The following is a 21,144-nucleotide window of genomic DNA, read 5'->3' on the forward strand; positions in this document are numbered from 1 at the left end:
TGGCCCACTGCATGGGCATGAGGTCGGCCACACTGTGGTAGTGTGGCCGGCCACGTTGTGCCCATGCAAAGATATTTTTTTTTTAAAGTTGGGTTGTTACACATTAAGCTTCAAACACATTGGATTTCTTATCCAAAAAAGACTTTTCATTGGTCTACAAGAACAGAAAGCATATAATTGTACCTGTGATGCCAGAAGAATATGAAATCTCGTTGATTATGAAAGGTTACTACTTGACGACCGCAAAAATTAGGATCTTGGGGAAAAAGAGATTGTATCAATCTAAGAAACAAGAAAATCCCAAGAACAAATTAACAAAGAGAGTTGAATAACGGGTAAAAAAACTATAAATACCACACAAAAGTAGACAAACTAAATGAAATAAAGAAAAAATATCAACTTTTCAAAATCACATTCCAATGCGATGACTAAGGCGTGTAGAGAAGTTGTTCAACACTAACTCAGCCTGATGACTTGTAGGATTACCATGATTCTATATTTTGCAAACAAGAACACACTGAAATTAAAGGATATCTTTTGACACAGAAAATACTAACATCATTTATAAAGAAAAAAATAGCAACCAATATGAAAAATTTACAGGATGTCCAATATTAGGGCACATAAGCAAGTAACAAATGATAATCTTTTTATGCCCTAAGTAAACAACCACTTGGTACAACTGAGGATGTTGGTGATCCAACCAATAATAAAATATATACAAAAAGAAGAAATAATAATTCTTAGGAAACATGTAAATATTTTAAGTAAAAATCAATATCTTACCTAAGAAAAAATATGTTGGAAACTATTGAGTTATATTAGAAGGAAGAACACTCAAGTTGTCAACTTTAGAGTAATTTTGAAAAGATCACTACAACAGTAATGATGGTAGTAAAGCTCGCGTACTTAGATCTGAGTGGTTATTGGTCCGGGCAATAAAAAAAAGCCTCTCTCCAAATCAGGGTAGGTTACATAAATCCGCCATCCACAGACCCCATATTGAAGGGGATAAAGGAAGCATGGATATGACAAGTCAGTGTGAGAAAATTAAGTGCATGTACAAATATGCATTCAATAGGATCTAATACGGCGGGGATACAGCGGGGATACGGCGGGAATACGGCGGGAATACGTTTATGAATTATTTAGGTTAAACGGGTCGGGTCTGCAAATAACTAATTTAGAACCCGTTAACAACAGACCCGTTAATATTTACTAACCCGACATTGCTCTCCCGTTCCTCTCTCTCTCTCGCGCGCGACCTAAAAAACCCCTCTCTCTCACGCGTCGGCGGCGACGAAAACACACCTTCCTCCCTCACGCGCCGGCGACGAAGGCCTCCCTCCCTCCTCCCTCACGCACCGGCGACGAAAGCTTCCCCCCCTCCCCTCCCCTGCGCGGCGACTCCCTCGACAGCGGCTCCCTCTCGCAACGACGACTCCCCCTCACGACGGCAACTCCCTCCGGTGACTGAGGTACCCTACTTCATCTCCTTCCATCACGCTCCTTCCTCCCTTCCTCCTGCACCTTTGTCTGTGATATTAGAATTTAGGGTTTCGATTTCATTTTTAGGGGTTTTGATCACAGTGAGGCAGTGAGCTGATTGATGCTATTAGAGTAATTTAGGATGCTATTAGAGTAATTTAGGATTCTATTAGAGTAATTTCGAATGCTATTAGAGTAATTTCGCACCTTCCTCATTGCCTCAATCCCTCACTGCCTCATTCCCTCGCTGCCTCACTCCCTCACTGCCTCACTCCCTCACTGCCTCACTGTTAGTGTATGCCTCACTGCCATGTTTTAGAGCCATGATTTAGAAATTAATTACTTCCTCACTGTCATGTTTTATAAATTAATTACTGCCTCACTAACTAAAGCATACGTTCGCCACTTTTCAACCCTTGTCCTTTATGAAGGTACCTACAAAACATTCACAAGATAAGTTAGAAACTTAGAATGATATGCATTAAACCATATGTTATATTGGTTTGCAATATATTAAAAATATTTTTAATTAATTTGTTATTGCCGTATCCGTATCCTAGTTTTTAAAATTTATCATATCCCTGTATCCGTATCCCCGTATCTCCGTATCTCGTATCGGTATCCATGCTTCACAGGATTAGATCAACGACTTATATGAAAATTTTAAAATTTCTAAAAATATAATCAAGTATAAAGAAAAAATTTCTATATAAGTCGTTAATCTAGTTAGCTGCTTATATTTGAAAGTTACTGTATCGAAAAATGATTTATATAAAAATTCCATCTTAAAACTTAGTATATTTTTTAGAAGATTTAAAATTTAGATATAATTCACAGGCCCAGTCAGCAATGTATATTTAGAAGTCATTAACTAGGTTAGTGGTTTCGAAATACATTTAGATCAAATGTCACTATCAACATATTTAAACCCAACCCATAGCAATCACCTCTTCTCTTAAACCTTAAGCAGGTGGTCAGTCTTTGCAGCTGTCGATTCGCATAAAGGATGAAGAAGGTGATGAGCAAGGAGAATAAGAGGAAGAAATCTGTCGAGTATGAACCATCGGTGACGGGAGGCGATGTCGGGGGAGAAAGCAAGAAGCCAAAGAAGATGACGCTACCATCGCAGATAAAGAACAAGGAGAAGAGGAGTGCTGTCCACACCAAACTCAAGCGCCAGAAGAATCTTCAAAAGCGTGAGAAAGCAAAGGCCCGTGATGTCGAAATCAAGAGAGCCATTGAGCTCGGCGAGGAGGTGATTACATCTAAATCTCTATTGTGTTTGGTCTCCTCATTTTGCTCCAAGTTTTGCTAATGTTTGTGGTTTGTGTTGTTCTGGGAAGTGCAGCCTCCAGAGAAGAAGGTGCCTCGCACGATTGAGAACACGAGGGAGGCCGATGAGACAGCATGTCGACCAGATGATGAAGAGGTGCGTGCTTTCTCGTATTTGGTTTCGTTGATTTGGATGCCTATAGATTTGTGGGTGAAGGTTGTGCTTATTCTGCTAAGTATAGCATGCTTTGTTGAAGAAAGTGTTTTTTTAATATCACTTAAGAAGGGAATTGCATTTCTTTGAATTCAAAACTTTTACCATCTAGGTGGCATGATGGATGTAGTTTTCAGCTTTTATGTAGTAGACACATGATAAGGTGCGATAGCTTTAGGTTTATATAAGATGGTTTATGGCACTTGTAATTTAAACAGGAGAATTTTATTGGATTTGATAGCTTTCTCCTACATTATTTTTTAATCTTAAATGGTCATCATAATTACTATCACTTATTTCTATTAGAAAAGGAATTATACCACTTTGATGGCAGCATAATAGAAGATGAAAGAGATTTTTTTACAATACAACTTACCTTGTAAAGGTAAGGAGAAAAATTTCAATTTGGTAGTTAATTCCATGGTTGCTGATGTTTGTAACCTTGAAATGTGCAGCTGAGTCAAGATGAAAATCTGTATGCAGTCTAATAGTTGAAGGCTATATTGGATATGCACTTGATTACCTTTATACGGGCCCTAGTTGTTGTCATGCTTAGTATTCTTAGATTGGTGGGTACCAATATGAAAATGTAGATTCCACAATTAAATTAGCTGGCAAATTCTGGAAGAATGTCTATGCATCTTCAAGAAGAAAAATTCCAAAATAACAGCAAATCTAGTTTTTCACCCATTTACTGTTATGGTAGAGAAGCATACAGTGCAAAAATAATGGCTTCCTATAAGATGTCACTTTATTTCAAGGAAAATAATGAACAAAATTGGAAATGACGGAAGAATGGGTTCAAAGTTGACTAGAACTGGGATTTTTTTCCCAGAGTAAGTAAACAACTTACTACTTGGCTTGACATAAGGGATATATTGGGGGTTTGGTTAATCTATATAATAAACTAATTGAATGCGGGCAGGTTTGATAATTTTGCTAATTCAACTACCTTTTAGGCTTGTTTCTTTTTGACTCGTGGATAATGATTTGTTTTTTTATAGTTGAGGCTTATTTCTACTGGGACTTGGGGAAGATCAGCTGCTGAATGGAGGTTATGAGGATAAGAGGGGCATGTAATAGATATTTACTAATAAGTACTAACTAATAGATGAATGCCAAGGAAGGAGAATGGGAGTTCTAGCTTATGAGAGGAGATTTAATAGGTGTAAGCAAGTTGTCTGTTATAAAAATATAGTGTTCTATTGATTTCGAATCCCTGCTTGTATGTCGCTTTCTCAGGAGAATATCTGGAGAGGTGAGTATACGGTGTATTCTTCTTGATCGCCTCAGTGGTGTCAGAAGGATGGATTCATAAACCCTTTATCTATTTTGATTATTTCCTTTTGTCATATTTGCTGTTACTTTGTCATTCACTTTATGTGCTGCAAGAAATGTTGAAAACAGGAAATGTTGTGCTTGAAATTATTTTTAAGTACTGCAACATAGTTTTTTTTTTAATGTTTTGTAGTGATAGGGATTTCTAACAGTTTGCTTTGTTTAAGTCAATATGAATAAGGATTCTTTTGCTTGATACAAATTTGACATAGTTCACATAATCATTCATATTTAATCGTAATTTGATTTGATTCTTGTAGGAGAAGAAGATTAGTGGAATCTATTTCTTATTATTGTAAAGCTCATATTTGTTCTTATTTGATAGAGATCAAGGTTTCTTATCAGTAACTTTCATTTTTTGAAACATTGAATGGATTTCTGGGTGTAAATGCAGCTATTTGCTGGAAATGATGCTGATGAATTTAGTACAGTTCTGAAACAGCATGTTACTCCAAAGATATTAATCACCACATGTCGTTTCAATTCTACAGTATGTCTCCCTTCACTTTTCTGCTCCGTCTTTTGTCTTTTTGATTCTTGTGTTCCTTATTTCATTCTGCAATCTCTTTGGGATCTTGTAACTTTTGATATGCATATTCCAATTTACCGAAAATCTTTAAACTGTTTATACTTTTTATTTTTCATTATATATTTGTAGAGGGGACCTGCCTTTATTGAGGAGCTCTTATCAGTGATCCCTAATGCCCATTACTTTAAGAGAGGAACTTATGAACTGAAAAAGGTATTTTATTGATATCGGTAAATTTAGGTTAATTAACTTTAAAACCATAGTGGCATAATTAGGCGTATTGTTATTGATCTTTGCCATTCCTATTACAGATTGTAGAATATGCAAATAGCAAGGACTTCACTTCGATTATAGTTGTACACACAAATCGGCGAGAACCCGGTTAGACTATTTTTCATTCATAGGAGACTATTGATTTTTCTTATTGAAATCTCTTATCTTTGTTCTAATTATTTGTTTTATAGATGCACTTCTAATCATTAGCTTACCTGATGGACCCACTGCACATTTCAAACTATCTAGACTTGTCCTGCGTAAGGATATCAAGGTAATTTTGTGTAATTACTGTGTTAGGTGTTTATAAGCTTTCTAACATAAGAAGTAGGAATTACTGTGTAAGGTGTTTATAAATATTAACGATCTTATGTTTTTTTAGGAATTGATGTTTTTTAATTCGAGTGCATGTATTTATTTCCTGTTTCGTGTTTCTTTTGTTTATTCTTGTAAGACAAGGGGACTTTGTTTCAATTAAGCAAGTAGATATTATAAAAGAATTTACAGTAGATATTAGTTGAAGATATTGCTGTTAAAATTGAATTGATTGTTCTTATTAGAAATTTTGAGGTTAAAGCCTAGAAATTTTTCGAGTGCAGGAATAAAGGACGACTGTAGTAGTATTTTAGAGTCAAATTATAAACAAAAGTTGTAAAATATATGTTATCACTCTGTTTAATAGTGATATCCTGAAAATTCAGTTTCTTGTTTTTATAATAGACTTAATTCATTAGTGCTGGGTTCATTTTGCAAATTTATTTCCATATCAAACTTAGCTAATCTTCTTTGTCAAGCTAAATCTATCTCATACATGAAATTTACTCCATAGGCACCGGTGCTCCAAGGAACGATATTGTTACAACCCCTATGCATCCAAATAGCTAGTAGCAAGGGGTGACAATAGATCATATTGGTTTTGAAAGTTAGGGTTAGCCACATACCCAGAACTTTCATAATATGTTTAAGTTTTAAAGACTAAACCTGGCTGGTTTATTTTATTTGGATCCAACGTAATCAACCTCTGGTTACAAAAAATAGTCGACTTTTTGTTTAAGAATTGTAAAAGACACCATTATGGAAAAGAAGGTTCTTGAAGAAGTGAACGATATTAAGCACTATTTTTCTCTTTTTTTTTGAACAACCAATCAAAGTCTTCTTTATTGTTGATTTCCCATTATTTATAGACGCATCACTTTTCTTGAACTTTATTGATCCACCTAGAATGATCGATTGAGTGAAGGTAGAAAACCCAACCTTGATCATTTGTAAATTGCATTGACCTAGCCAAACATGAACTAGTTGGAAAAGGATCCCTTTACTAATACCCATATAACCTAGCCAAACATGACCTTGCCACCTTTGCTGTGTGCCTATCGCCATCGCCATAGCCATGGATTGCCACCGGAGAGAGGAGAGGGATTGAAAGGAGGAGGGGACTAGAGATCGACAATGTTGTGAAAAGCACCCGTGGTATGCAACTTATTATTTTAATATTTTAATAATATTATATGATATAATATATGCTATATGCAATATTTGGTTAGTAGTAAATTAATATTTGTATAAATGTACTAAATAATGTGTAGGACTATATTATGTACACTTATAACATTTGATTGCATCATGTTTTTAATTTAATATAGAATAAATCGTCAAATGAGCGCTTAAAACTGCCAAATGGCTACCAAAATGGCATATGTGTCGCCAAAAACCACATGTGTCGCCAAAAACCACGTGCAGTCAAAACATGCATATATGCGGTTCAATCGCGTTGGTAGGCTCATATTGGTCTATGTGGGGCAGTCCATAGGCTGCCAATGCTGAGGTGGCCACCTTTCAAAACATTGGGCTCGATGACAGAAATTTTTTGTACTTTTTATTTTAAACTAACCGGTAAGTCTCTAAACCTAACCTGCTTTCTTGACTAACTTAGCTTGCCAAGCCTGCCTATGCGGTTGGACGACATAGGGGCCACCAACCCTCTACCAAGTCTGCTGCCTAGGCAGCTGCAATAGCTGCTTTTCAATACACTGATTGGGATAGTAATGCCACCTAAACTGTAATCCCCTTTTTCATTGGTTACCTAGTTGTAGAATGGAGTAGTTTTCTTTTCATACGTTGACGTGGGTTGTGTTAATGAAAACAAACCCGATATTGATGTTACCTTATATTCTTAACCACATTCTCGGCTATATATTCTTGACCGTAGACAAAACATATCCTTGACTAAGGATGGTCGTGCCACAGGCATGACCTGTGCCGGCTGGTCGACCACCGGCCGGCACGGCACGACACAGTATGTGCTGCGGCACTTGCCGATCGTGCCGTAAGAGAGGAAGAGAAAAAGATGAGGGAGACTACTCACCAGCCATCACAGCTCTCTACTGACCTTGTCGTCGCCATTACCCATTGTCTCGTCGCCCTTGAGCTCGAGGCCCCAATCGCATGCATCTGAGGTGCCCTACCTTGAGAAGGAAGAAAGAGTTGTGGGTTGGGTTGTGTGGAATAAAAACTTAAGTTGCAGATGACGAAACTATTAAGAAGGGTGCTGTGCGGCACCCCTCGTGCCACACACCAGTATGCTGCCGGTACGATTATCGTTGTCCATGACTTCATTGAACTTTTGAAGAAACATATCAAATACCCCTCAGATCCTATTGAATGCATATTTGTACATGCACTTAATTTGCACACAACTGACTTGCCATATCCATGCTTCCCTTATCCTCTTCAATATGGGGTATGTGGATGGCGGATTTATGTAACCTACCCTAATTTGGAGAGAGGCTTTTTTCATTGTTCGGACCAATGACCACTCAGGTCTAAGTACACAAGCTTTACTACCATCATTACTGTTGTAGTGATCTTTTCAAAATTACTCTAAAGTTGACAACTTGAGTGTTCCTCCTTCTAATATAACTCAATAGTTTCCAGCATATTTTTTCTTAGGTAAGATATTAATTTTTACTTAAAATATTTACATGTTTCCTGAGGATTATTATTACTTCTTTTTGTATATATTTTATTATTGGTTGGATCACCAACATCCTCAGTTGTACCAAGCGGTTGTTTACTTAGGGCATAAAAATATTATCATTTGTTACTTTCTTATGTGCCCTAATGTTGGACATCCTGTAAATTTTTTATATTGGTTGCTATCTTTTCCTTTATAAATGATGTTAGTATTTTCCGTGTCAAAAGATATCCTTTAATTTTAGTGTGTTCTTGTTTGCGAAATATAGAATCATGGTAATCCTACAAGTCATCAGCCTGAGTTAGTGTTGAACAACTTCTCTACACGCCTTGGTCATCGCATTGGAAGGTGATTTTGAAAAGTTGATGTTTTTTTCTTTATTTCATTTAGTTTGTCTACTTTTGTGTGGTATTTGTAGTTTTTTAACCCGTTATTCAACTCTCTTTGTTAATTTGTTCTTGGGATTTTCTTGTTTCTTAGATTGATACAGTCTCTTTTTCCCCAAGATCCTAATTTCCGTGGTCGTCGAGTAGTAACCTTTCATAATCAGCGAGATTTCATATTCTTCCGGCATCACAGGTACAATTATATGCTTGCTGTTCTTGTAGACCAATGAAAAATCTTTTTTGGATAAGAAATCCAGTATGTTTGAAGCTTAATGATTGTGAGTTATACTTGAATCTTTAGATTAATGGACTTGTCATGTAATGACACATTATAGATTATACTAGGAATTCTTTGAAAAACCTTCTCCAGTATATTAGACACTTTTAGACTCATACCATCCACTAGCGATTGTCAAAGGTGCGCCAACTACTGACCAGCACTGCAAAGCAGCAACAGAAAGATATCTCATATTTTTTTGAAAATGAGCACTATAAAAGCTTGAACTAAGGTGTCTCTTAAATAATTGGGTTAAGGTTTTATCTAACCATAGATATCTTGTCATTTCGTACATCTCATTACATAATAGTCATGTGCATAATGACATTTTTAAAAATATCTCTACAAGGATATGACCTACAAAGTTCAACGTCTATTCCTATATTGACAAAAGTTATGAGAAAAATATTTATAAGATAGAATAAAGAAACATTGGTTCCTCTACAATCAACAAGGATAAACTTTATTTACGATAGAAAACGACAAAGGAGTGTAATAACTCTACTGCAACCTCTCATCTACCATAGAAAGACATGCGTAGCTCTCGTTAATATGTGTTAATCAAACTTATGTGCGTTTTTTGTATTGAGTAAAAGGAGAGATGCTAAGTAGTTAATTTATTTACTTTCTAGGACTTCTTGTTTTAAGGCCTCAAATGTGAATTCTTTGTTATAGAAAATCATAGCGAAACTTAAGTCGGAAAGAGTGGATCACTATTTCTATCAAGGCAGCTTCGACACATATTCTGTTCATAACTTAATTTGGATTCGTTGTTCATATCAATTCAATCTGCATTAGTTATTTGTTTGTTTTGCACTATTGTGTTTTATTTTCCATGTGCCCTAATCCATGAAATATAATATGTACTGAAACCCGAAAGTCACTATGCAACTAGGGTGTAAATGAGCTGAGCTTGACTCCAATCAGCTCAAAGTTACCTAGAGTCAAAGCTTGAGCATTGATTGAGCTTGAGATGAGCTGACTAAGGCAGGATCAAATTTGACTCAGCCTAAAATTGAGAAACATGAGTTCGGCTTGGATAAATCTTGTTTGCCAAAAAAAAAAGGCAGACCAATAAACTGCCGATTCACATAGTTTGAAGGTTGCTAGAAAGAAGAAATATATAGGCTGCTTTATCCAATTAACTGCAAGCTACTTCAAACAAATCTAACAAACTAACTATCTAGGATACCACTTCAGATGGTAAAATAGCATAAAATATAAATATAATATATACATTTTATATATAGACATACTGAGCTAATTCAACTCAGCTCCTTCATGAAATGAGCTCAAGCTCAACTTGTTTACTTGAAGAGCAAGCCTGGCACAAGCTGAAAACGGACTGAGATCAAGTGGTTTGTGAGGCAATGAGCTTATTTGACACATCTATATGCAAGTACCACAGGATAACAAGTACGAATAATGTCCTTTACAATTACCTCTATTTTCAACTTTGTTCATTTTGTTATTATGATCTTTCGAGAGGAATGAACATGTATAACTCTCCCTTGAATGAAAATCTATATTTACTTGAGGTATTTATAATGGACTAGAAATACAAAAACCTCCAATGGAGCGTGCCAACTAAAAGAAAAGAAGGGGCTGGTTAGGTGGGTTGAGGGTGTAGGAAGCTGAAGAATCTAAATGATAGTTATATGTGTATAAGTGTATTAGTGCTTGCTTGTTTGATTTGGCTAAGATCTGTGATGATAGCATTGCACTAACTGTTAGTTGCATTAGTGGGATGCTTTTTATTTTATTCTTGTTGCTTTTCTGTATGTTTGGTATCTTTCTGCCTTATGAGTCTAGATCTCTTAGCTCCATTGATGCTAACAGGTTAATCAAGTTAAGAAAGTCCTAAACCTAGTCAGTTATTTTTCTCATCAAATTTGATACATGCTATTCTCCTGTGAAAGATTAGCTAGCCACTAATTTCTTGTTTCTCCTAATTATCTCCTTTTGTTCTGGCTATCATGGAAAAAAACTTTCTTATGGTTATAAGAAAATATGTTGGTGGTTGGAGTCAAGTGAAGGTTTCCCTCCATTATTTTATTTGCATTCCACTATCATGCAAAGTTATCCATGGTTGCTGATGTGATGTGTTGTGATTACAAATTTTTTGCTATCTTAGTTTACCTGCAAGTTTAATAATCCAATTTGTTCGTCTTCTTTACATGTAGATATTTTGAACCTAATTATTTGTTTAGTTGTTGACTATTAGATGAATTCTTGAAGAGAAAGGGATCTATCTAGTCAAGAATGCTTATTAGTAGGTAACTGATTAAGATGACAAGTGACAATACTGAATCTGTACAGAAAGATTGCTATAAGAAAATAATTTTTTGGTAGAATCAATAGATGTTGGCTCGACTAAGAAATCCAAGAGAGGTGGAGAGGGTTGTTAATGTTTTTCAAAAAAGAAGTTAAAATAAAATAAAATTCAAGTATGCAAATGTATGTGCAAATTTGAAGATAATGAAAAATTTAAAAGCTTTATGCAATTTAAGAATAAGGATACAAGTGACAAACTTTATCCTTATGTGTATGAGTATCCTATGAAAACTAAAACAAGATAAACGGTGAAAAAAGATGAAAGAAAACATTGAGATTTATAGTGGTTTGGCTAATTTTTACATCCACTCTTTAAGGCTCATTCCTTGAGAATTTAACATGCGTAAAAAACATATAAACTAGCTTTTCAATGTACTAGGTTACACGTGATTTATCCTAAAATTCTATGCCCTCAAAATGTCTGTTTTGTATCAAGAAATCTACCGGCTTCTTTTGATAGATTTACCTAATCTCTCTTACAAACCAAGAAGGGTCCCCTACCTTCTTCACTTCAAATATATGAGAAAAGACCATACACAGTGTGTAAACACTCTCAAGGAATTGGATTTACAAATAAAGCTCACAATGAAAAGAAAATAGAGAGAAAGGAAATTGTCGAATTGAGATCTTCTCTTCTTTAATATAAACTGAGATAGATTGCTCTCTTTTGACTCTTAATTTATCTTATCTTATTTCAATATGAGGTATGAACACCCTTTTATAAGTTAAAAATGCCTTCTTTTTGTTAGAGAGTTTAAAGTCTTGGAAACCCTTTTGTGAAACATTTAATGTGGGTGGATAGATTCGAGTTAGATTTTGTTCTTTGATTTGTGACACCTATTTGATTGAGAAAACATTTGAATTTGAATTTGTCAGCAGAAGCAAAATTATAGATTTTTGAGCTGTCTTTCTTGCCTAATGAAAATCACAACAAAATGATATTTGGTTGAAAAGTTATAAACAGAGAACCTGTCTTCAGATGGTGTTGCCTAAAATACAATTATGATTAATAATCTCGTAGGTCCTATTGCACATAGCTAACATTTGAATTTGAAAAATACTTGTATATGAAAAGTATGGAATATTAATTGTACTTTTCGTGAAAAATATTACATCCATTAGAGCACGTTATATAATGTATGATAAAAATATTAGATAAAGTGTCAAAAATCTGTTCATCAATAATACTGTTCTACAATCTCTAATGTTATGATAAAAATATTAGATAAAGTGTCAAAAATCTGTTCATCAATAATACTGTTCTACAATCTCTAATTTGTGGCATAAGTTTGATATATAAAATGTGAGAATTATAGAAAATCTACTATAGTAAAAATGTAGATAAATGAGTCCTTTTTTTGAGATAGAAGAAAATCACATTGATATCATGTTCCAAATAAAAGTTATGTATGAAAGACCAAAACTCATAATTATTTCAGCCTTTGCATTAAACGGAAAATGTTTCTCAATTGTTAATTAATAATTACTATTATAAGAAATTTGTTTGCTATCGTCAAAATAGTTACTAAATTCATTTGTTTGTTTTTATCAAATCAAATACCAAATCATTGAAATCTTAGGGCTAAAAGTAGATATTTTCTTTTCTTGCCTTTAGTATGTGCCTGCCGTGACACCTGAGTGTAGTGCAAGCTGATAACTGCTATAGATTGGAAGGAAAGCTGCTTTTCTTCTAGGGCCCACATATCTTCTTTGAAACACCATTATTCTTTTGTGGTCATATATGGTAAGATTGCTAGAGTTTGTGTACTAGTTGTAGTAATTGATTAATATCTCTTTTGATTTTCAATATTATAGCCTGGGTTATCTTTTTATTTTCTTTAGCAAATAAGGGTTGTAGAAAATCAAGCTGAAAACTTCTGCCAAAGATCAGTGGGATTCACCATACACTTGATTCACTCCCTAGTTGAAATTGTAGCGTTGGAGGCATAAAGTTTTGATTTTAATCTAGTAAGTAATGGTATAATATGATTTTAATCTAGTAAGTAATGGTATAATAGAAAGCAAACTTCAGTTTCTTTGCCAAATTTTAATTGGATATGAAGTACACGGTTCATTCTCTAATTAGGAAAGCTAGACTTAGAGGAATTTCTAATTAACAATGTCTGTCATCCTCCTCTTTGGTATTTAGAGTTCCAATATACAGCATACTTGGTTCCTTTTTCACTTTTGTGTTTTTGGAGGAAAAGACCATAGGCACTATTTGGTTCCATTTGTGGTCATAAAAATTACTTAATATTTTTAAGATTCTCTACTTCATTGGGAATGTTCTATGCTGCATCTAACATAAAGCAGGTATTAGTTGCTGTATGTACAGTCACGGGTCATATTTGTTTATCTAGATCCATGCGGACTACATGTTATAACAATATACATTCAAGTTCTATTGGACAACTATTTACATCTCTTTTCTTCTAGATACTATTTCTTTCTTTAGCAAATTTTGTATTTAAATTAAATAGATATTTGGTGCTTAACTTTTCTCATGTATTGGATATTTGGTTTTCTAGTTCAATAATATAGTTTCATTCTGTCACTGGATCTTGACTAGTCTGTCTTTATTAACATGAATTGAGTTGAGTTCATCTTCTATTGATTTGTATCTCTCATTTACCTGCTATTAAGACAATATTTTCTAAGTCATATTATAATATGTATAGTTGATTACAGTTGTAATACTCTTGCAACCTTCTAATCTCACTGTAATTTTTAATCCAATGTGAAAACTAGGTATATCTTTGAAACCAAAGAGAAAAAAGATGAGACAAAAGATAAGTCTAGTAAGGAAGCAAAGAGCAAGAATTTACCACCTCAACAGAAAGTGATTGCTCGCCTTCAGGTATGTGGGTTAAAATTTTCTAAATCTCTTGCATGCCTGAACTGTTTTTACACATATTCCATCAGTTAATGTTAATTCCTTAATACGCATGATAAACGGCAGGGTGGATGGGGTTAGCACATGCTACACTCAGTATCTGGATTAATGTCTGGCTAGAACAGATTGGGGTGACTTTGGATTTAGTTCTAAATGGAGCTCTGTTGAGTTCTAAATTAGCTGGACTTGGCAATTGGAGTTCAGAAAGTAAGTACAGTAAGAAAGGCTGAGCCATGGGTTGACTAGAGATGGGAGGGTGAGTTGGTAGAATGCTGTTTTTTCCGTTTATTGCCTCTTTGAAAAGAAAGATCAATGGAAATGGGATTAAATGGCAGCTATGGTGGACGCCAAGCAGGCAGGTGCTGCTGATTTGGAGGAGGACAGTTGGCCTTTGCCACCTTTCACAAGATTAGGAGTTTTAGAGTATGGCCTAGAATAATTGGTATATTGGATAGAGATATAAACAAAATAAAAGGCTTGCCGGAGGAATCGAGAAGAACTTGGATTTGTATATGGGGTAATATGTTCAACATAAACACAATACGATAGCCAGTATTGGCTTGTTTTTTCTTACTCAAGCGTACTTTGCTGATTGGTGTAACTCAGTAGCATTACTATAGACTGCAGACGCACTATCATTGTCCTGAGAAGTCCATTGTTGGGATCTATGTAGTTTGATGTACATTTTTATAGATGATATCTGCAGTAATAGTTGTTTCTCTTCTTGATTATGCAGGAGTGTGGTCCTCGATTCACTCTGAAGCTTATTAGTCTGCAACAAGGAACATTTGATTCTAAAGGAGGAGAATTTGAATGGGTTCATAAGGTAAGTTCCTGCATTTACAATGTATAACTTCATCATTCCAATGTTGTGCGATCTTATTTCTCGGAACTTAAAATGGTCTTCTTTCGTTTCTAGGCGGAGATGGACACAAGCCGAAGGCGATTCTTCTTGTGATCTCAAGATTTTGCTAAAGGATAATTATTCATTTGGTCAAAAGTCTTGTAGGAAATATCTAATATATAACGATTGGTGGTGTCGAATGACATAATCTAGCTGTCTAAGTTCCGATCTTGTAACTTAGCTGTCTGAGTAAGTTCTGATCTTGTAACTTGTTGAGCTTTATATAAACTCAGTCGTGCATTCTAATTCTGCGCTATTTATAGTTTGCAACTTTGTATCACTTTTTGAGAATATAGTTTGTATCGTTAATATTTCAGATACGTTTAGATGTAGCATTATTATGCCTTATTTTATCCTATCATCAGGGTAAATGCTGTTAACGTGGCAACGTACACTCTTGCAGTCTTTCAATGAAGCCAAACAGAAATCGATTCGTGAGATTCGTAGTGGTAGGTATTAAAAGAAATACTTGCCAGGACGAAAAATAGTCTTTGCCATTGAAAATGATGTCCTTACCAATCTACTCGCGAGTACAAAAACTAGTCTACCAATCTTCTAAACGGAATGAGGTTGAGCAAAGTATTGTCCGAATAAATTGTTCATTTATTAATGTAGTTTATAATATTATGAAAATAGTGAAATAAGATATAATTTTGTATTTTTTATATAAATTTTCACATATATCATATGTCATATATGTACTAATTTTCTTAAATTGAGTAATGTTGTGATTCTTACGGGCTTAGAAAATGGATCTGGATATATCTAGTTTTGATCCATATTCATACTAAAATTTTGTAGATATAATATGCAGCATTACCATAATTATCGGACTCAATAAAAATCAGCTAATGGCAACCTGTGGAACCCAGCTTATTTTTGGCGAATTGGATCTCTTACTTTTACAAAATTACCTAATTATCTTCAATATTTAGTCATTTTATTTTTTATCCTAAGGGTATTTTAGTTCTAAAATTTTGAAAATTGTTTGGTTAATAACACATTTGTGTTTTAAAATTTTGTGATGGTTAATTTATCAAATGGATTGACTTCTATAGTTCTATTTAATTTCATGTTTCTTGCTAATATAATGCATTTATGTGATGAAAATGTTTCATTAATAACAAACTGTTATGTTACTATAAGAATTGATCAATTACATCTTTATACATAATACAATGCCAGTATGGGAAAACCCAAGAATATAATGTTGGTAATTTCATATATTTGACATAATTTTTTTATTAACTTTAAACTAAGTTTTAAGTGGGCCCCACATATTATTAATGATGGTTTAATGTGAAATTAATTTAGCTCAAATAGTACTTTATTGTTATATATTAACTTAGTCAAATCCATGAAGAGAAGTGAATGAAAAATGACTCTAAAGTGTGTATCATGGCAATGGAAAATAAAGAAAAGTGAGTTGAGTACATATTAGATATTTGAGAAATGTTAGTATGGTATATAAGTAACAAACTTCTTATAGGCTTTGGGCCCCAAAAGGGGTACCTATTTTGTGGGTCGCACGCACAGGTCAAGTCACACTAGACTCGACTATTCAGAATTTTATATTTTGTAATCTGTAAATTTATTTAATTTATTTATTTTGATCTTAAGACCAATTCTTTGGTTGTTACTCTAATTCTAATTAGTGTTCTTTTCTTCTGATTGGATTTTTTCTTTCATTATTTTAGATGGCTGAAATAGTAAAGAGTACTATTTTTCCTATCACTACTCCTCCCGTACCTACAATTCATGGAGAAAAGCTTGAGAAGTTTTGTGGTGCAGAATTTAAGAGATGGCAATAGAAAATGCTCTTTATCTGACCACCTTGAATTTGACTAAATTCTTATATGAAGATGTGCCAGAACTCCGAAAGGAGGAAACTGATAGGCACTTAGTTACTACAGTGGATGCGTGGAAGCATGCCGACTTCCTTTGCCAAAACAATTTCCTCAATGGACTGGACAACTCGTTGTATAGCATGTATAGTTCAGTAAAAACATCAAAGGAATTATGAGAATCTTTAGACAAGAAGTACAAGACAAAAGATGCCGGTGTAAAGAAATTTGTAGTCGGTAAATTTCTTGAGTACAAGATGGTTGACACTAAACCAGTGATTAACCAGGTGCAAGATCTTTAAGTAATAATTCATGAGATTCATGCTCAAGGGATGGTGATTAATGAATCATTCCAAGTGGCAGCTATTATAGAAAAGCTGCCATCGTCTTGGAGGGATTTCAAAAATTGCCTAGAACACAAGCACAAAGAAATAACACTTGAAGAACTTATTGTCAGATTGAGGATTGAAGAAGATAATTGTACTGTTGAAAAGAAAATTGGAAGCCAATACGTGTCAAAGGCAAATGTTGTGGAGTCCACAAAGGACAAGAAAAGGAAGCATACCGGCGAAGGCTCTTAAAGTGGCAATGCAAAGAAGTTCAAGGGCAAATGTTACATCTGTGACAAGCAAGGGCATCGTGCTCAGGACTGCCGTTTGCAAAAAAAGAAGAACTTAAAGAAAGAGAACTCTAAAAAGAAAAAGCCACAAGCCAATGTAACTGAAATGGAAAACCTTCGTTCTGATGTCGATGACATGCACCTCTCCGCTATTGTCTTGGAAGTAAACCTGATTGGTGGTAATCCTAAAGAATGTTGGGTAGACACTGGAGCTACTCGACACATTTGTGCCAATATTTCATCTTATCAAACTGCAACAGATGAAAAACTTTACATGGGCAATTCAGCAACTTCCAAAGTGGAAGGAATATGGAAGGTCATGTTAAAATTGACTTCAGAAAAAGAACTTACTATTAATGATGTAATGCATGTGCCCAACATTCGAAAGAATCTGGTTTCAGGATCATTATTGAGTAAGAAAGGTTTTTAAGTTGGTGTTTGAGTCTGATAAGTTTGTACTTATAAAAAATGGCATGTATGTTGGAAGGGGCTACTTGTCAAATGGCCTCTTTAAGATGAATGTAATGACTGTAACTTCAAAAATAAATAAAGATGAATCTTCTTCTTACTTGCTTGAGTCTTGTGAAATTTGGCATGGTAGATTAGGACATGTTAATTATGGTACATTGCGTAGAATTATTAATCTTAACATGTTGCCTAATTTTCAAATTGATTTAAATAAAAAATGAGAAATATGTGTTGAAGTTAAATTGGCTAAGACTTCATTTAATTCCATTGAATGAAGTACAAAACCTCTAGAACTTATACATACCGATGTATGTGATTTGAAATTTGTTCAAACTAGAGGTGGAAAAAAGTATTTTATTACTTTTATTGACGATTGCACAAGATATTGCTATGTGTATTTGGTAAGAAGCAAATATGAGGCATTAGAAATGTTTATACATTTCAAAATTGAGGTTGAGAACCAACTTAGCAGAAATATTAAAATGCTAAGAAGTGATAGAGGTATGAGTCACCATTTGCACAAATATGTGCAGAAAATAGAATTATTCATCAAACAACGGCTCCTTATGCTCCACAGCAAAATAGTATTGCTGAACGTAAAAATAGAACTCTGAAAGAGATGATGAATGCCATGTTAATAAGTTTTGATTTACCCCAGAATTTGTGGGGGGAAGCTTTGCTTTCTGCAAATCACATTCTCAACCGGTTACCCCATAAGAAATTGGATAAAACACTTTATGAGTTATAGAAAGGTCAAGAACCTAGCTATAAATTCTTAAGAGTGTGGGGGTGCCTAGCAAATGTTGCAATTCCAGTTCCTAAAAGAACAAAAATTGGACCTAAAACTATTGATTGTATATTCATTGGTTATGCTCATAACAGTAGTGCATATCGATTTTTGGTTCACAAATCAGATAATTCTGAGGTACATGAGAATACAATTATTGAGTCTAGGAATGCATCATTCTTTGAGAATATATTTCCATATAAATCTACATCAGAAGTAAGTTCTCTCAAAAGAACTTATGAAAATAAGCAGGACCAAGAGTCCATGCAAGAAGGAAATGATAATGAACCTAGACGAAGTAAGAGGGCAAGGACTTCTACGTCTTTTGGTCCTGATTTTCTAACATATTTGTTAGAAAAAGAACCTTAGAGTTATAAGGAAGCAATGTCTACTCCTGAAGCTCCTTTATGGAAAGAAGCCATTGATAGTGAAGTTGAATCCATTTTGCAAAATTATACTTGGGAATTGGTGGATCTTCCACCAGGGCGTAATTGGGTTACAAATGGATATTCAAAAGGAAGATGAAAGCAAATGGTTCAATTGACAAATACAAGGCGAGACTTGTAGTCAAAGGATATGACAGACAAAGGGAATATATTACTTTGATACATATTCACCTGTAACAAGAATAACGTCTATCCGATTAATAATTACTCTTGCTGTATTATATAATCTAGAAATACATCGAATGGATGTGAAAACTGCATTCTTGAATGGTGAATTAAATGAAGAAATCTATATGGAACAACCCGAAGGGTTTGTGGCTCCAGGACAAGAAAGAAAGGTGTGCAAATTAGTTAAGTCTCTTTATGGGCTTAAACAAGCACCTAAATAATGGCATGAAAAATTTGACTTAGTTATGATGTCAAATGGTTTTCATATTAATGAATGTGATAAATGCGTTTATGTGAAATGCACTTCAGATAATTATGTCATTGTATGTCTATATGTGGATGACATGATAATAACCGGTAGCAATATTAATGTCATTAAAGCTACCAAGAACATGTTGGCTAACAAGTTCGATATGAAAGATATGGGAGTTGCAGATGTGATTCTTGTATAAAGATCACTAAGGCAACTGAAGGGTATGTTATATCTCAATCACATTATATTGAGAAATTACTTGATAAATTTAATAAAGATAATAACAATATATCCAGAACACCTGTAGATGTGAATCTTCATCTCACAAAGAATACAGGTGAATGTATATCTCAGTTAGAATATTCTCGGATAATAGGCAGTTTGATGTACGTCATGAATTGCACTCGTCTGGATATTGCGTACTCTGTGAGTAAACTGAGTAAATATACAAGTAATCTAGGCAGTGATCAGTGGAAGGCGATAGTTAGGGTACTCAGATATTTGAGATACACCACTAATTATGGATTGCACTATTCAAGATATCCAGCAGTACTGAAGGGTACAGTGATGCAAATTGGATTTCTAATACAAAAGATACCAAATCAACGAGCGGATATGTCTTTATACTTGGAGGTGCATCTATTTCATGGAAATCTTCTAAACAAACATATATAGCTAGATCTACTATGGAATCTGAATTCATAGCATTAGATAAGGCTGGAGAAGAAGCATAATGACTTCGAAATTTCTTAGAAGATATTCCTATGTGGCGAAAACCTGTGTCCGTAATTTGTATACATTGCGATAGTCAATCGGCTATAGGAAGGGCATAGAGTCAGATGTATAACGGTAAGTCACGGAATATACGTCGTAGGCATAATACAGTGCGACAATTGATCTCAAATGATATAATATCCATTGATTATGTGAAATCAAAGGATAACATCACGGATGCATTAACTAAGGGTTTAACAAGAAATCAAGTATATTGTTCATCGAGGGGAATGGGTTTGAAGCCTACCTAGAGTAACGACACAACGGCAACCCAACCTAGTTAACTGGAGATCCCAAGATCTAGGTTCAAAGGGACAACCGAGTTGTCGGGGCGTTCTCTAAAATCACTAAGGAATTAAATTTCCTACACCTTTCCTATGATGACATAGTGAAAAACCTGTACTAAGTGTTAGGGTAAGCAATGCTTTTAATGACTCTTATACTTTGGAAATCCAAGTAGAGTATGGTAGGATACTCTTAATGAGAGGTCACCTATGTGAGTGTGAAGCGGGCCGCTTCTATGAGATGACTAGGCTAAATCTCTAGAGCACCCAAAGAATTACCAGGTGCGTCCAGGGCCGAAATGGATACAACATATAGAACTGACTGTGTTGAAAAGAGCTGTGTGCGTATTATTGTCTTGACTTATACGAAAGCTGAATAGTTCAAAACATCATGTTCACTAGTTAGCGAATAAATCTATCTACTTCACTATCGAAGGTTCAAAGCCAAAAGCTACCTATCCTGATGCGGTAATTTTCGGTGTACTCTCGGTCAAGTCTGCATTTCATATGCATTTTTAGCCATTCATTCATGTGGGGGATTGTTGGTAATTTCATGTATTTGACATGAATTTTTTATTAACTTTGAGCTAAGTTTTAAGTGAGGCCCCATATTATTAAT

General features: G+C 34.6%; 1 protein-coding gene across 3 annotated transcripts; it reads left to right on the forward strand.

The window, feature by feature from the left end:
• Nucleotides 1–1,239: 1,239 nt before the first annotated feature.
• LOC140794279 (uncharacterized) lies at nucleotides 1,240–15,138 on the forward strand. 3 transcript variants are annotated; one of them, XR_012110101.1, is made up of 13 exons: nucleotides 1,248–1,478; nucleotides 2,459–2,743; nucleotides 2,837–2,917; nucleotides 4,707–4,802; nucleotides 4,971–5,054; nucleotides 5,153–5,222; nucleotides 5,306–5,388; nucleotides 8,357–8,436; nucleotides 8,569–8,667; nucleotides 13,834–13,942; nucleotides 14,045–14,495; nucleotides 14,715–14,804; nucleotides 14,898–15,138. XR_012110101.1 is itself a non-coding variant. In XM_073146241.1 (12 exons), the coding sequence occupies exons 2-12, from the start codon at nucleotides 2,495–2,497 to the stop codon at nucleotides 14,934–14,936; spliced, it is 1,080 nt and encodes a 359-aa protein (XP_073002342.1). In that variant the 5' UTR covers nucleotides 1,240–1,478; nucleotides 2,459–2,494; the 3' UTR covers nucleotides 14,937–15,138. The 3 variants fall into 3 exon arrangements, 2 of the variants coding, with proteins under 2 accessions (XP_073002342.1, XP_073002343.1); XM_073146241.1 differs by lacking the exon at nucleotides 14,045–14,495 and having other exon boundaries at nucleotides 1,240–1,478; XM_073146242.1 differs by lacking the exon at nucleotides 14,045–14,495 and having other exon boundaries at nucleotides 1,240–1,478; nucleotides 2,476–2,743.
• Nucleotides 15,139–21,144: the final 6,006 nt, after the last annotated feature.

This window comes from Typha latifolia, chromosome 8 (genome assembly GCF_019914945.1).
Source record: "Typha latifolia isolate L0001 chromosome 8, TyphaL0001v2, whole genome shotgun sequence".
Taxonomy (NCBI): Eukaryota; Viridiplantae; Streptophyta; class Magnoliopsida; order Poales; family Typhaceae; genus Typha; species Typha latifolia.

Coding starts and splice junctions, on each gene's coding strand:
- LOC140794279 (XM_073146241.1), top strand. CDS start 2,495: ATGAAGAAGGTGATGAGCAAGGAGAATAAGAGGAAGAAATCTGTCGAG. Junction 4,803..4,970: donor CATGTCGTTTCAATTCTACA/GTATGTCTCCCT, acceptor ATATATTTGTAG/AGGGGACCTGCCTTTATTGA. Junction 13,943..14,714: donor AAGTGATTGCTCGCCTTCAG/GTATGTGGGTTA, acceptor TTGATTATGCAG/GAGTGTGGTCCTCGATTCAC.